The sequence below is a fragment of the Trachurus japonicus genome, chromosome 17 (genome assembly GCF_045865225.1).
Source record: "Trachurus japonicus isolate A0001 chromosome 17, Traja_1.0".
NCBI classification, from domain to species: domain Eukaryota; kingdom Metazoa; phylum Chordata; class Actinopteri; order Carangiformes; family Carangidae; genus Trachurus; species Trachurus japonicus.
This window is the reverse complement of record NC_140923.1, coordinates 30,865,735-30,881,989: the sequence shown is the minus strand read 5'-3', so window position 1 is coordinate 30,881,989 and position 16,255 is coordinate 30,865,735. Positions and strand designations below refer to the sequence as shown.

General features: G+C 38.7%; 1 protein-coding gene across 1 annotated transcript in view; it reads right to left on the bottom strand.

Annotated features, from left to right (window-relative positions):
* Positions 1-15,990, bottom strand: part of LOC146971051 (sodium channel protein type 2 subunit alpha-like) — a 52,790-nt gene extending 36,800 nt beyond the window's left edge. Inside the window, exons 1-8 of the mRNA XM_085805026.1 lie at positions 15,591-15,990; positions 8,518-8,824; positions 6,507-6,625; positions 5,403-5,492; positions 4,139-4,267; positions 2,473-2,564; positions 2,113-2,355; positions 1,928-1,991 (exon numbers count right to left, since the gene is read on the bottom strand). Of these exons, the coding sequence (XP_085661152.1) occupies positions 1,928-1,991; positions 2,113-2,355; positions 2,473-2,564; positions 4,139-4,267; positions 5,403-5,492; positions 6,507-6,625; positions 8,518-8,784 (1,004 nt within the window). The 5' untranslated portion in view covers positions 8,785-8,824; positions 15,591-15,990. The remainder of the gene's footprint in view (positions 1-1,927; positions 1,992-2,112; positions 2,356-2,472; positions 2,565-4,138; positions 4,268-5,402; positions 5,493-6,506; positions 6,626-8,517; positions 8,825-15,590) is intronic.
* Between the last annotated feature and the right edge of the window lie 265 nt (positions 15,991-16,255).

The following is a 16,255-nucleotide window of genomic DNA, read 5'->3' as shown; positions in this document are numbered from 1 at the left end:
AATCAAGGACCTCTAGGTTTCTGTTAAACCTAGATGAAAGAAACTTTAGGTTTATTTAATAGATCTTTTTATTTTCTTAGACTCTCTTTCTGCCCAGAGGGGGAGGGGAGCTGAAAGCTGCTCGCCTAATCTTGCATGGCCAAACAAAGCTGCTATCTATCTTTCTCATTTTTATACAGACTTCTCTGTTGCATCTTAACCTTTGTTAATACAGTGTTAACACATCAGTTATGTAATGTCTTACCTTCAAGCCTAATTCTTATTTTGCCAACTAGTTGACCTTTTACATAGGCTACCTAACATTAACAATAATGCTAACAATAATTTTTAGTTTTTCTTCAGACTTTTCCCCTGCACTTCAACAATCTACACTTTTTTATTATTAATAGTAACATTTTAATATGAAATACACATGCTAACAACATATCACCATGGCTGTTTAGGCTAACTCTTAGCCAGCCAATTAGTTAACCTTTTACATTGCAATCGTTAATGCTAATAATAAATTTGGCCTTTCCTCTGTGTGTCATCAAACTGTGGTTCTGGAGATTCCTCCTGTGGTAGGAACAACTGGTTATGTGTACTTAATCACATGTTTATATTTGTGTGGACAGACTGAGTCAACACAATGAAAGACACAGTTGTGACAGCTGTGGCTTGATCCCTTTTGTTGTAACAGTGATAGAAATAGTTCCAGAGGAACACAACATTTTTATCTTTTTGTTGTTGTTGAGAGAAAAGCCAGAATTCCTTATCATCATCAATTATTTTTCAGTAATTGTAAATGTTGTGAAATAAACATCAAATTAATAGCTTTTTGGGATGTCAGAACAAGTCAGGTTTTTTTCTTGAGAATGACTTCAACAATAAATCAATTATCAAAATAGTTCAGTGTGATCTATGCCATAATTCATCAAATGGAGCTCCGATGCATTGCTTATCTTCTGTAGCATTTACCTATCATGATATAGAACATGAATGGTATAGAATGATTTTTCTACACTATAAAAAAAAATCCCCACAAAAGCTTAATATCATCATTTTATGTTATTTGCTATCAGCCATCATCATGTATCATTAACAAGAGCACCTAATGGAGGCCATTTGTTGAAGCTGCAGGATTTCAAATTCACACAGATGGGTATTTAGTTCACTATAACCCTTGAACTGGGCCTGGCATGAGCAGAGTCATCCTGTTGTGCTTGTTTCAAAAGCATTTGGATTTACAGGATTATTCAGTGCGTAGGCTGAGTAGCAATATTTGGATGGTTTCACACTGTGCCTTTGATTGGGAGCAAAATCTGTCACTTTACAGTTAGAATACCATCAATGTATGTCTACACTTACACTTACAGTCATCTGAGTGAGCTACAGATGCTAAAACTTTATATTTAACTTTCAAATCGAACTTTCTCTCTTTTTTAACGAGAGTTGACACTTCACATCACCACAGTATCCCCTCTCAACAATGACAGGGTATCAATCTGAAGTGATCCGGTCCGCTCCGGTTAACCTAATCATGTCATAGAGCTTTTGAGATGATGAAATCTCCAAAGACCCCCCTCTCTCCAGCTGGCAACTCCATGTTTCTCAGTAAAGGGTTCCAGTGGAGCCAGGGTGATTATCCACACCACATGTCGTCTTGTGTACAGCCTCTCACACGCTACACCCTTCCCTCTGTCAGGATCATGCCTCTATACATTAAGTCACAGATTGACAATATCAAGCCGAGAGTGTGTCATCTATTGTTCTGTCTGTTTTTTCTTGTTCTGCAAAAACTATCTGTACCAATCCCGGTGCTCAAGCTCCTATCCAATTATACACATGACATGCATGGGATCAAAAGCCATTAGATACGAAACATTTTAATATTATGTAATAGCCTGCAGATGATTAATAACAAGCAGTAAGCAGGACACTCACTTACCCTGCATCATTTCCATATCCACATATTAAGGCATCCTTTGCTCCTTCAACTTTGTAAAAATTATCTAAGGAACAGAAAGAGGGAGTTAAGGACACATTTTTTCTATTAACTTCACCTGATAATACTGAACGATACATGCAGTATTTAGAGCTTTAAACATGTGTGATATATTGTTTTTGACTTACCTTCACTGCTGAGGAAATCTGCCCTGGAGCTCCATGTCCTGTTGTTACAGATGAAGGATGCATTGTGGCTGTAGGAGGAGTTGATACAGTGCGCCAGGCTGCGGACGCACTTTTGTCGCAATAGCCCCATGAAAAGCTGCAGGCCGATGAGGGCGAACACGCTGAGACAGAAGACAGTTAGGATCATCACATCCGCCAGCTTCTTCACAGACTGGATAAGAGCCCCGACAATGGTCTTCAAACCTTGATGAAAAAGATAAAACAATGTTTTGAATGTTTAGTTTCACAGTGTCTTTGAAGACATAACTGGAAATGAGAAGCATAGAAATGATCTGAAGAAGTTTGAGCTGATGATCTTACCTGGGATAACTGAGATGGTTTTCAGGGCTCGTAGTACTCTGAAGGTTCTTAATGCAGAGACATTTCCCAGATCTACGAATTCTGTCACATATCTGCAATTTAAAATGCAGAGTGAGAGCAGATTAAACAAAGAAGGTCTTCTGTGTGTCAGGATCTTTTTTTAATATAGATCTACACTAAAGAAAATTAAAACTGTGTAGTTCTCATAGAACGTGTCTGGCACATGCTCCACCAGGTGAATGAGCGAGGCACCCCCACTTCCTGTTCTGTGCATATAAGTTCTACACGATGACACGGGCTGCAGGCAGTGCACCATATGCAGCCAGATGATGCTCTCAAAACAGTCAAATAATCAAGTATGGGCCTTTTAATCATATTTTCAAACTTAAAACTTAAAAACGGTGACCGAAAAGGGAAGTCACATTGTCGTTAGCCTAAGTTCTGTGTTTAATGGCACAGGGGGCACATACGGGCGGTAAAACATTAATTTTCATGTCAAGTGAGCAAAGCAGCCAGCAGGCAGGTCACATGTTGGGATCATCGTTTCCAGCAGCGTTTAATTCGGGACAACACTCCCCTATGGGAATTCATGCCAGTACACACAGTACTACATGAGTGTACTGTCTAAAATAACTAATTTGAGAAACGGCAGCTGCAAACACAACACTGACGTACAATTTAAGTTTTATATCTAATCTGCATCAACTATTTAGCCAGCAGACAAAAAGCAACATTAAAATTCACCTACAGTCGTGTTTCTGTCCACCTGGCAAATGTCCCAGGCGAATTCCCATGTCCACTCTTCTTTTAACTCTGTTTTTGGTCTCTCTAACTTCTGGCCCTTTGGCCTTAGCTGCTCCACTTTGTTCACTAGTTGGCTGTTGACTTTGCCAGTTTTCAGTTTGGTATAAAGGACATCACATAGGTTACAGGGATTTTTTTTTTAAACCACTTTAGCTGAACAAAGCCAAACAATGCTGTAAGAGTGGGTCTGCAGTCTGTGGTGCAGAAAACCCATGAGCTAAAAAGATGATAAAATGCTCTTTAAACTGCAGGGAGCTGCTGACTGAACTGATCAATAATTCACATTAGTTCCTCACTACAAGCAACTCTTTACATTAAGTTGTTGTGTGGTCCAAAGTGAAGATAAAAACATTGATTACACTCTCCATAAGAGTTTAACCAACAGAGGAGCATGTATGTGGTAACATGATAGATGAATTAGCCGACTGGCCCATTATTAATCAAATTAATTGCTGCAGGTAATGACAGCTTTCAGAGAGGGTACAACCAGTACAAGTGATTTTGTCTCGCTGTTTCCAAACAAATAAATGTCCTATCAGGATGATTGGTCTCAGACAATGCAGCAGCATTGAGAGGTCACCTGTCTAATCTGCTACCTGCATCATGGCCAGTGAGTCATGGCACACATATCTCTGACCTCCACAATAGGCTTATCTTTCATGGTGTTTCAAATCAGGATAACTGACTGACTACAGTCACTTTGACATGACCGAGAGAGAAGGGATAAGCTTTTCTTCTCTGTATTATTGCAATGCATAAAAACTGTCCCAAGACAGAACCTGAACACACAGCACATTTTTTAATTTTAAATTTTTAACAAATTTCAGGTGATGATAATCTGTGTGATGGTGTTGTAACTTACGCCATGACAATGACGCTGAAGTCCAGCCAGTTCCATGGGTCTCTCAGGAAGGTGAACGGCAATAGACAGAATCCTCTTGCTAATATCTTTATCGCTGACTCGAAAGTGTAGATGCCTGTGAAAGTATACCTAGAAAATATTCATGGAGGAGGAAGACAAAGCAGTTTTAGGAGTTAGTACAAAACACAATACATTTCAGCTTTAACATAAATCACAACAGTAACTGTGAAGACTGACATTTTTTACTATGGAAGCCATGATAAAACATTGATGTGCAAAACTCTTGGCCAAAAACGAATTAAATGCAAAAATAATTTGTAGTTACAATTATTCAACTGATGTTACAGTTTAAAATAAGATAGTGACTGACCACAAACACATACAATACACAGAATACCGAACTTTACATAAAAAATAAAATAAAAAAAGATGTGGTGAAGACATTCCAGTGAAAAGTAATAGTTGTTTCATTCTTGTCCGTCTATGTTCTTGTCACAGTCTTCTTCGGGGCTGCCACAGTCAACAGCTAGCCTGGCTATGTCCAGACTCTGCTTTCTAAACATGCTAAAGCTAAAGCTAATAACAACAAACATAAACATCTTATTTAATCTGTACCATTTGAAGTTTAATGTGGGGGATATCATGGGCTGAAGGCATGGATGGATGTATTTGGATTTGGATCCAAGGCTGAGGGTCGCAGCCCAGAGCAGGAAGTTTCTTCTTGGAGTCTCTACTGGTTACTTAGCAACCTCACAGTCTTCTCAGCCTAGCTAAACTATGCTAAACTAAACTGGCGCGTACAGGAATTAGACTATTTCTATCTTCCCATTTTAGTTATTTTAATAAAGGCATCCTCTCTTCTTTTCGCATTAATCACAGTTTATTTTAAACATTACAAAACCTAAATGAAAACATTAAACTTTTTTTTTTCAATGTGAATATCATGCTGCATGCTAATGCCTCTGACCCACTGATAATGATAAACACGTCTGTCACATCATCATGCGCAGGACAAAATATTTCTGAAGATGTTTACGTGATGACTGTCATTCCACACCACGACATGAATATGTGGCGTTCTGAAATACTACATGCATCATATTAGGCTACTCACTTGTGAACTGACTCTTCAGTCATCACCGGTAAAGCAACAAACCCCAGCAAAGCTCCACATTAGAAAACATGTTGTAGCTACAGTTTCTGTCCCAGGCAAAGTATTTAGGATGAGACAACAAGCTTAATGTACAGCAGCAGTCTGACTTACTCCAGGTACTTGGTCCATGGTGCCGGATCAGACATGGCCATGAAGAAGCAGTTGGTCAGTATAGTGAACATTATGAACAAGCTAAACAATGTAGAGAGGAGGTCAAGGAAAGTGAACTGTGACGTGTTCACAAGAAATTATTGGCTCATGACAAAAACTGTAACTGACACAGAGACAGTAACGCAGTCACAATGTTTCTCATAATCCTATGATATATACATCAAGATAAACCATCACTGTGTGCGTGCCAATGGCATTAGACTATAGTATAGGCTATGCAGATTACAGAAAATGTAAGTAATTTCCATTTAACATTAAATCAGGAGGGTGATATCATTCTCTCCTATGGATGGATGAAGCCACAACAAAGCTCTGTCGACTGCCGAACAATCTAAGATTTGGGATTAGAAAAATGCAATAAAAAATTCTTCAATAATCTAAACCACGTTATATAATGTTATTGCAAAATGGTATTAGGACTGTTAAGTAGTTGTCCACAGTATATTATTGTCAGTTACAATAACTTCTGTGAAATCAATAACAGCTGATGGACAGATTTAACTGATAATTGGATTAACAGTTGCTTTCTAATCTATAACATATCAGAGGAATCCAGAGGAAAGATTCCCTTCTACATGTAAAGTACAAATCAGCTGTCTGAGAACTAATAGGCAGCCGTCACATGATGTGAAATCTCCTTGCTCTTATTTCATTTCAGAGATTAAAAGAGGGATATGAGGGGATTTGTTTTGCGATGCCAGAGAGGACCATTACAAAGCTGTTTCAAAAATGGGACAACGGAAAAATCCAATAGAAACCTACAGGGGGAAATCGGTAAATATTAGAAATTGGCTTATCAGCCAGTATGAATAGCGGTTTCTGGACCTTTTCTGACATAGAATTATTATTTTGGTGGCAATGTTACATCGGATTCTGTCCTGAGAGAGTTGCCTGATTATTACTGTTACACGTCATTCAGTTTTTTCTGTATCCTCATTTAGGCCTATATTTCAGACATTCAAACCATCTAAATTGACATTCATCAACTAAGAAATAAACAACTGAGATCATTTGACACAGGTTCTGGGTAATCAAAAAGGATATGAATGGACTAAAATTTTTATGGCGATTGTTCTGATGAAGTGAAATGGACTAAATATGTAAAGTGCAGATGTGGCACTGAATCTGAAGATGGCTTTCCCTTTGTTAACTACTATAAAAGTCTGCAAAAAAGAGAGAAAAAAAACAGGCATTAGTCATGAGAAAAATCACATATTTCAAATACAAGTGCTCACAGTCTATAAATAAAATATGCTGTAACATACCATCTTCTTGTAAATACATTTCCAAAACCAATTTTCCATGCACAGACACATATCATTGTTAGTTCTGCAGAGAAACCCGACAGCATCTCTGAGCAGCAGTTCAGCCATTTTCTTCGTGCAGCAGGGATGATATTGTAGCTGCTGTGTTGAGTCTACCAGTGTGTCTACCATATGTGTCAACTTCCACAATAAACAGTACTGCCTCCAAGAAAGCAGTGAGCCCCCATACACGCAGCAAGCAAGGCCAGCTGAGATAATGGAGGCAACTCCAAAGCAGGCTGAACCTTTCCCCAACAGATGTGGCATTTATTTAAATATTTTTAGTCTTTGGATAATCCTCCCATCCAGCAGCGCATCACATGCCAAAACAAAGAGACCCTGAGAATGACTGCCACGTCCTTTTTCATCTCTCCATAAGCGGCCCATTAATGGGTAGCAGCCTGATCTACCGACTCTGCAAATCAAAACTTGCTAATCCTATTTCTGTGTCCACAAGAGATCTAAAAAGAGGCAGCCATTGCTGCGCCTCGGCTGCTCTAAATAAAACACCACTTGGTAAATTCAATGACAACATCAGCTGATCTGGAGGATCACTACCATATCATGCTCACAAGCCCAGATGAGACATGTATTGTTAATTTAAAGTGCAGCCAGAAGTAAAATACGCAGAAGTCATGGGTAAATCAAATCTGAGGAAAGCTTAGGACAATACAGTGCATCATTGATACTAGGCTGAATGACAGCAATTCAACATCAGTTGCCAGTTTTAAAGAAAAAAAAATCTGAGCTGGTTAAATTCTTAAAGATACATTATCAACGGGTATTTTTTTGTTGACTAGTCACAGTGTGACAAGTTACTGTGTGTGCAAGTTACTGTGTGTGCAAACTGAGACCAAACAACTCCTTGACTTGAATGTAAATAATATGAATGTTGAGAAGGTCAGTGAGACCTCCCCTCAACACGTCATAGTTGTTATTTGTCATATCTGAAACAGAATTTATATCTTTAGCAAAAAACCAAACATTGAATGTACAATTGCTGATACATCTTCTTCTTCTAGGTCAAAAATAAACAACAAAGTGATGAGTCACTTTTCTGCTCACCCTGATGTGTTCTTGACTACTATTCAATACACTGAGCACTGTAGTTGGTCATTTAGTCTTGACCAGATGTTTTGCTGCTACTTAACAAGGCACCAATGTTTGGTACTGTAATCCACAGATGGAAATACATTACTTCTACTTAAAGTAAATCATCATACACACTGCACATTTAAATATTTACATCTTCAGAGTGAACAAATAAGCTTGGGGCTGGCTGTCACAGTCAAGAGGTAATAATAGACAGGGTAATGTAGGCTACATCTTGAGATTTGAAGGTAAAGTGTTTTCTTTTTCTTTTTCTGAAACCCTGTAAGTTTGTGTGGATTGAGAACTATATTTTCTTAGTTTTGCCAACTCTAGTTTCATCACTGCCTTTGAAATGTCAAAGTTAATACAGCAAACAGAAGTCTGGATGATCTTATGAAATGGTATCTCAGACATCAGCCATCATCTACTTCTGTACACTTAATTTGAACTTATTCAGCCAAACCATGGTCTGACATATTTGGAGTTTTTCCTAACTTCATTTCATGAAACAACCTAGAGTAATGTAGATCCACGTGCCTGACCTATTTGCATGCAAATAAACTTTCACCTCTACTGAGACAGGTAGGCCTACATACACACACATTAAGAGCTACCACTTGACCAGCGTCTAGCTCACATACAGAGACAGAAACTCTCACCCTCTGGTTCCTGTAGTAAAATGGATCAATGTCCTCCAGTGGCACCCCAATAAGTCCTGTAGGGATGTCACCAAAGATGCGTGGCAGCTGCTTGCCGGCCTCCAGGTCGAGCCTGGGTTTGGGTAGCTCTGCGTTCCTGTGAGTCTCCTGGCAACCCTTGGCGTTCTTGGCCTGCTCCTCCGCAATCCGCTGCTCCATGGCAGCCAAGGATTCGCGAGTGAACCGCCGCAAGCCATCAGGACCCGTTGGTAACAGCATGGCTGCCATCTTTTCATCCTGATTCTTCTGTACTAGAATTTACTTACAGCTAGATGAGACACAAGAAAAGAAAAGATGGGAGGAGGTGAGAAAACAGTAATCTTATTGAATTATACAGGCGTATAAAAGACAACAACTTAGCTGCTTGGACGACTTTTTCTATCCACTGTAAGCACAACAAGTTTAACATAACCATAAGTTTCAAATGCTATGAAATAGCTTGAATTAACATCTTTATAATGGATGAAATGACTCTGTAAAGTGTGAAAAATCTTGTTGTCACAAACCCACAGCAATCATTCTCATTGTTTTGGTCTTGCTTCAATGTTTACAGTTTATTTTTAGCCCTACTCTACAGTCTGGTCTTACTGGTGTCATTAATTCAATTTTTCAACAGCAGCAGCAGCTGCATACTGTCATTAAAAAAGCTTGGATAAACCACTGTGAACTGCACCTGCTCAGCAGCAACAAACAGCCAACAAACAAGTAGCTGCACTTAGCAGCTAAAGAGCCAAATATTTAGCCCAGGAGTTTGCAAACAGGTCTAACAGAAGAGTGAATGATGGATTTACATCATGTTGGTGGTCACAAACATGACTCCAAATGTGTCAGTTCTGATAGTAGCCAGTGTTTGCACATTAGCCATATCAACTTTATCGAAATACAACATGGCATTGTTATTTACAGTTTGTAACTCTACTGTACATTATATCAAAAATATTCAATCATTACAGGTTTTATAGCTAGATTTTACATTTTTGGAAAAACAACAGTTTCTCACGAACAGGCATCTACACCATCAAAGTGATTAATTTGTGCTCAAAGAAATAAGTGCTTAAAATAGAGTGATTCTGTAAAAACATGTCTGAAAGGGATCTGCAAATATTCTAATCTCTAATCTCTTACAAGGAAAGCCCAGTGGTCTCATAACACAAAATGTGGCCTTTATGCCTCCACCACCGAAGGTCCCTCATGTCTCTATTTCAAACATTGTGTAATTGCAATATAAAAAGCTAAAGTCAAAAGCTGGATTGCCTCTGACTTCCTGATTGGAAGATGGTACTGAGGGAGGTCCAGAGACAAGATATAAATTCTTTACCCTTCCCGATGACCATCGCTTCCTGTTATCCAACTGTCTCTGTCAAACTAGGGCAGCCATAGTTCTGAGTCAGAGGGATTAAGCCCACAGTCTGTAGCTCTGACCAGGGGTTTTCACCAGCTTTGATTTAGCATGGCAATCACTTGCTGTTTGCCTCTGTTGAACTGAAGGAAACTGCAGGGGCATGACATCAACTTGCTAACAAACCTAAAGGTAAACTCATCATGGTATCATTTTTATGGTCACACTTGATAGCAAATCCCAAAATGCCTGACTAGCTCTGTCTCAGTGCTCGTACACAGGCCAAATAATAACTTTTAAATCACTGTTGAGAAGACACTATAAGACACACCTCACTTTTTCATACACCACATTGAGATTTTACCTTATAATAATGTTTATTTACACATCCCTCTCACTATTTGGAGTCCTGTTTCAGCAACTGGCAGATGCAAATCCAATATGTTGTGTCCTTTAGCTCTGGTTTGCTGTCCACCTTTAGCAGCTCAGTGCTTGGCTACAGTATGTTCATCTGATAGTTACTAGATTTGTTTGTATGCTCTTTGGGTAGCATGTTGGTTTATTTAGGCTAATCGTTTAATAGAAACAGTTACTTCTTGCAGCTGGAGGTGGAGGTGACCTTAAGAGCTGTGTGAATAAACTAGAACATTATTGTTATTGTTAAAACCAAGACAATGAGCTGATAAATGTTTAAAATGCTCTACGGAGCATTGATACATTGTGCTTGCACGCACACAATGATGGTTTATCGTTGATACTCCTCTGAAGGATTATTAGGCTATAAGGCAAGGTAAGGCAAGGCAATTTTATTTGTATAGCCTAGTTTGTCTCAAAGGGCTTTACATGGCATCACAACAATATCCTCTGTCCTTAGACCCTCACATCCACTGAGGAAAAACTCCATGGAACAGGAGTTTAACAGGGAAAAATTGGAGAAACCTCAGGGTGAGCAACAGAGGAGGGATCCCTCACCCAGGATGTCAGACGTGCAATAGATGTTGTTACATACAAGAAAACAGTAAAAGCAGCCACTTTTACATTACGTCCAATAATGCATTGTTCAATTTTTAAAAAACAGATTACTATGAATTCCATTTTCTACCTTGGACATCTAAATTATAATTATATTAAAGAATGCTAAAGGCTTCATGAAGAAAACTGTAGTTTTTCGTGCACCCATCAGTCCAAATTGCTGTCATGTCAGGTGGAAATGTGTCTGTTGTGTCTCATTAATACATACCAATATATATATATATTGGATACATCTCTTTCTTGAGATTTTTTTTAAAACCTTATGTGGGACTTCCTAGAAAAATAAAAGCAATAAATTATTACATGAATAAAAGTTGAACCATGAACCCCCACAAAACTGATTTTACAAGATACAAAATGTAAGCAGAAAAAAATGTGCATGCGAAAATATAAGTAAAAAATGATTAGTAATCATATTGATTTTTTTTTTTTAGAATTTTGTAGTAGGGAATTGAGATGTTAAATGGTTTTTAAGATCTGATATCAATACAGTGAACTATCAGCTGCCTGACAGTGAGGTCGTAGTCATTGTGGGATTACAGTCCAAAGCTCTGTCTACAAATATCTCAACATATTTCAGGTCATCTGCTACATTAAAACACTGCCAGAGAAGTTCCTCTTTGAATTTTAAAAAATGTTTTAAAAGAGCACATTTGCTTTGTTCATATCAGCAAACTCTGCCTATCTGGAGGAAACATGAAGACAGTTTGCAGATTATCTGATCTGAGACCAAAGCCACTGTCTAAATAAAGACAATACCAAAGGCTTCTCCACTACCCCAAATTTAACCTCTCATTTTAGCCAGTGACAATCTGATATTTTAATAACTGAAAAAGCTCTCCAAAGAGAGGATTACATCTCTATGCGCCCCTTTTGACAGAGAAATACTATTGTATCCTTTTCATATTGACTAAGCTCTGTGAGTTTTCATCTCCTCCTGTCCTGAAATGCATTGATCCCTTCACACGTCCAGCCAGACGCTAGTTATTTGCTTTCACTTGATCTGCTTATTTGGCCCAGGTTGATCTCAGATCAGCTCGTCTCATATACTGAATCCAGTGCTTTCCCATTTGCTGTCAAAATAAATAGGTTAAGGTCTATTTCCAACGTCACAAAGCAGATAAACGGGTTCAAAGCAGTGACATCTCTGTCACGATGAGACAGGATGTGACGAATCGTTCACAGGCAATCGCAGTGTCTCCACTATCAAATGTAACAGGACTGAACAATTAAAACAAACTTCACAGTGACTTGCACACTAATGAGCACATAGAAACTGCCTGTATCTGCCAGCGTGCACGCCAGCTCACTTTAGGGAGGGGACGGTTGTAAAGAATTAAACAGCACAGAGGGAAAATATTTCAGTTGAATGACATTTCATTCACATAACAGCCAGATGTGATATCGTCATTATCAGTGCAAATAATTAAGATAATTAGATTGAAAGTAGAGCGGCGGCATTGAGTGGTGGTTTTGACACGCACACACAAACACACAAACACAAATACACACACACTCAGCCTGACATACTACTAGGGAAAGGTATAAAATGACTGTATTGAAGAGCTCATCAACGACCACCACTGTGTCCATGAGCAAGGCACTGATTCACGGGCTGCTCAGCATCCACCATCACGGCTGTTTATGAACGTTAAAATGATCATGTCATACTGAGGTGTTTCCCCTCTCATCCGTTGCTCCAGAAGTTAAAATCTGTACTTTCTGCATGTTTGACCTCCTTATCATTAAAGGTATTTTTGTATGAATATAGATTACGTATGAAGTTTTAATGAGCTAGTATTTAATATTTCAATCAATAGAATAATCTGCTACAGACTTGGAGCAGTATAGTGAGTATACAATACATTGGTCACTTGAAGCTCCTGCATGTATAATTTACACAGAGCATGCATCACCTCCCTGTATTTTTTTGTTGTTGAAACTTGTGGAAACTCTAAGTCAACAGATGATGAACTATATGATGAAGCACATGCTGAGGTTTAAAAAGCATAAATCATAATACTAAAGAGAACTAATCTCTTTTGAACACAGTGCAATGTCTGTCACAGTGAATGGCTTACTGAATGAAAACAAGTCAATATAATGAAACAAGAAAAGAATTTATAATCAATTCATCTCAACAACCACGTAAAAGTGTAAGTTTCAGTAACACCACCGGATACTTCAAATCTCTCAACTTGTCCGTCTGTGCTAAGCAGGAAATTATAATGTTTGGAAACAAAAGCTGGTATGAGATTTGTTGTAACCCTCATGAATGTCACAGTCCTCCTGGGTAGGAGCTGTAGTGCGTCATGTATGGTATTAGTGCAAATAGGAGACTGATGTCATATCCCTGTCAGGGTCTCAGAGCTGTCCAACCTGCCTTTATTTGACAAATAGCCTACATCCTAATTTGACTGTACTTTTTTGTTGCCATGCGTCACAAAGACAGAGTGGACAAGAAATGATCACTCAGTGTGTCTGTTAAAAACAAACTTTGAGTGCTTTGTAATCAGGATTTCAATAGACCTGATCTTTTCAGACACAGTCCCACGACACAGGAAATTCCTGATTAAACTAAATTTGTATAACTGCGTTGAATAGTGTGAAAATGCACCAGACCAAATAAGAGGAATTTCCCTTTCAACAGATTTCTAGAGGAGGCTACAGCATCTTCTATCAAGTGTTTCCCTGGTTGTTTTTGCAGTGTCACCACTTTGCAGCCAGTTTGTCTGTCACACTCATTATTTCTATGAAAGCCATGCTTTACTTTGTCAACATGTAGCTATTCCAACATGAAACAAACAGCACAGCAGGACAAACAAAGCTTTGTACTCTCTACTATGACCACCTGACCTCTTTTTGATAGTCTGACCTCAGTCTCACTTTGTGTCCTACACCATGAACGTTGTCAGTCGACTTCTTGTTACTTCTTATTTGTACCTCTGACAAAATGTCAATGCAGCTTCTGTGTTTTTCTCAACTGGCTTTCATAACAGTAACTTTGTGTAGTGGAATTTATTTATTTATTTATTACCTGTAACACATTTTTGTTATTTGAGTTTTTGTTAAATTCTATTTTGTAAATATCTAAAAAACAGAAAAAACATTTGTTCCGTGTTTCCTATGAGTGTTCTGGATTTAATATTGCAGATTGTGTCCTTAAAATAGGCCAAGTGTGCTAACCTCGTCATCATGGGCATTATGTAACATGCACTATTTCTAAAACTTTGACCGAATATACCTAAGGATATTTAACCAAACAAACAATTATATAAAAGCTTCCTGTAGTAAAAGCAGCATCTTGAATGATGTGCTTTTTAAAATTATTTTTGCTCAAATATTATGGTTTTGAGCTTTTGTGGATTTAAGAGGTTAGATCCCAAAGAGGGTTATTTCAGGATATGATAACACAACAAGCATTTCGGTGTTTATTCACTCGTAGTGATTTATTATATAATCTGAAATTAGTGGTTTTATACACTACTATGTTCTATGTGTATGTTGCTCTTCTCATTTTACATTTTCATTTCTGATTATATTGTCTGTCTTGGTATGGATCAAGAATTCAAACTTCAAATTCACAGAAAAGTGTCTATAAAAAAATGTGATATCCCCTTCAAATACTGAATTTAACAACCAGATTTCAGCTGAAACCACAAACGCAACACAAAGTTTCAAACCAACCTCCCACCACAGCCTGGAGGTCAAAGTGTAAGCTACATATACTGTATGTTCTTAACGGTACATCGACCTCTCTGAGCTTTACACTGTGGTCCTAGGTGCACAGACTGAACTGATGACCTAATTCTTTTGCAAAAACCTTTCAATGTAATTGCAGCAGACAGCTTAAATACGTACTGTACTGTAGGTTATGGAAGGTATAGACCTAAATGAGACAGTGGTGAAAGTATTAATGTGACTAGAGTGATGACTAAAATGACATGAGACTATCAGATGCTCATGTCCATTTAAATCCTCTGTCTCCAGAAACACTTGAGTCTTAAAGCGAATCCTTCATTAGACAAGATGATGATCACAACAAGTGTCACACTCCGGCTGAGGATGTTGCCAAATAAGGGAAATGGATGAATCCCACTTCCTCAAATATCATTATGTAATGTCTTTCCCATTTAATTTCAATGAAGTATGGAAATGGTAGAAGTGTTTTGCACTAAAGATGCTTGTCCTTCCTGTGTGGTATCTGTTTTTAACAGATTTTGCACAGGGAAAGCCCATGAAAGTGAGTTGCTAAAGTAAGTGTAAGCCTTTAATGCTTAAGACTCCAACATAAAACAGTAAATGGATTTTTTTTTTTTTTTTTGCATTATGCACTTTCTGGTATTTAGTCTCTCTTTTTTTTTTTTAGGATTACACTGTAGTCTATAACATAAGCTATGTTTGTGTTATTTTTTATAGATTAAATAGGCTGAAAAACCGGAGGTTTTTTCTGAATAATAATTTGTTATGTTTTTTTTGGTTGTTTTTTTTTACCATACAAAAAAGTAAACCATCACCATCATCAAAGTGAAAACAGAGAAAGGCAGCAGAAAAAAAAAACATTTAAGGAAGAATTTAGTCCTTGCTTATAGCCACACACTTCCTGTAGCTATATGTTAAATATTAACGCCAGGATCTACAGGTCCTCACGGGGGATACTTACATATGAAACTCTGAGGTTTACACCATAGTTTCCAGAGTTAAGTTCTTCGGGTTTCAGGAGAAGGAGCAGCCAAACCCTCCGAGCAAAATCCATGTCTTCCACTCAAGGCTTATTCCCGCTTCATCGTGGACCAAACTCCAGTCAACAGGGCAGAGAAGTGTCACCAGGAAACTCACTCAGCTGACTTCTGCACAAACACCACAGGTCTGATCACCTTATGTTAGACATCTTGACACCTGCCACAGTGGGGGGGGGGGGGGACGCACAAGTTGCCCGCTTCCGTACCACTCGAGTGGCTCTGCCGCGTTCATCCCACAGAGGAGAGGTCCTGAGCCGCGGAGTGGGGCGGATGCTGCGCGGCGGCAGGAGAGACGCACCTCGGTTTGCCCTTGAGCAAGAGAGCAGGGGGGAGGGAGGGAGGATGCTGCTGCTGCTGCTGCTGCTGCTGCTGGACCACAGAGGATTACCGCTCCTATAGGCGCACCATGTCACACTCAAATATGACACAGGATGTAGTGAGAGAGCTGGCGCTTTTCCCACAGCACCAAGTATAGAAAATAATATCAGTAAATGGGACACAGGGGAAATGTCAGCTTTATTTGGCCTACTAGGATTTTTAGGACCGTACGTTAAAGACGTGTTGACACAAATTAGGCTGCTCTGAT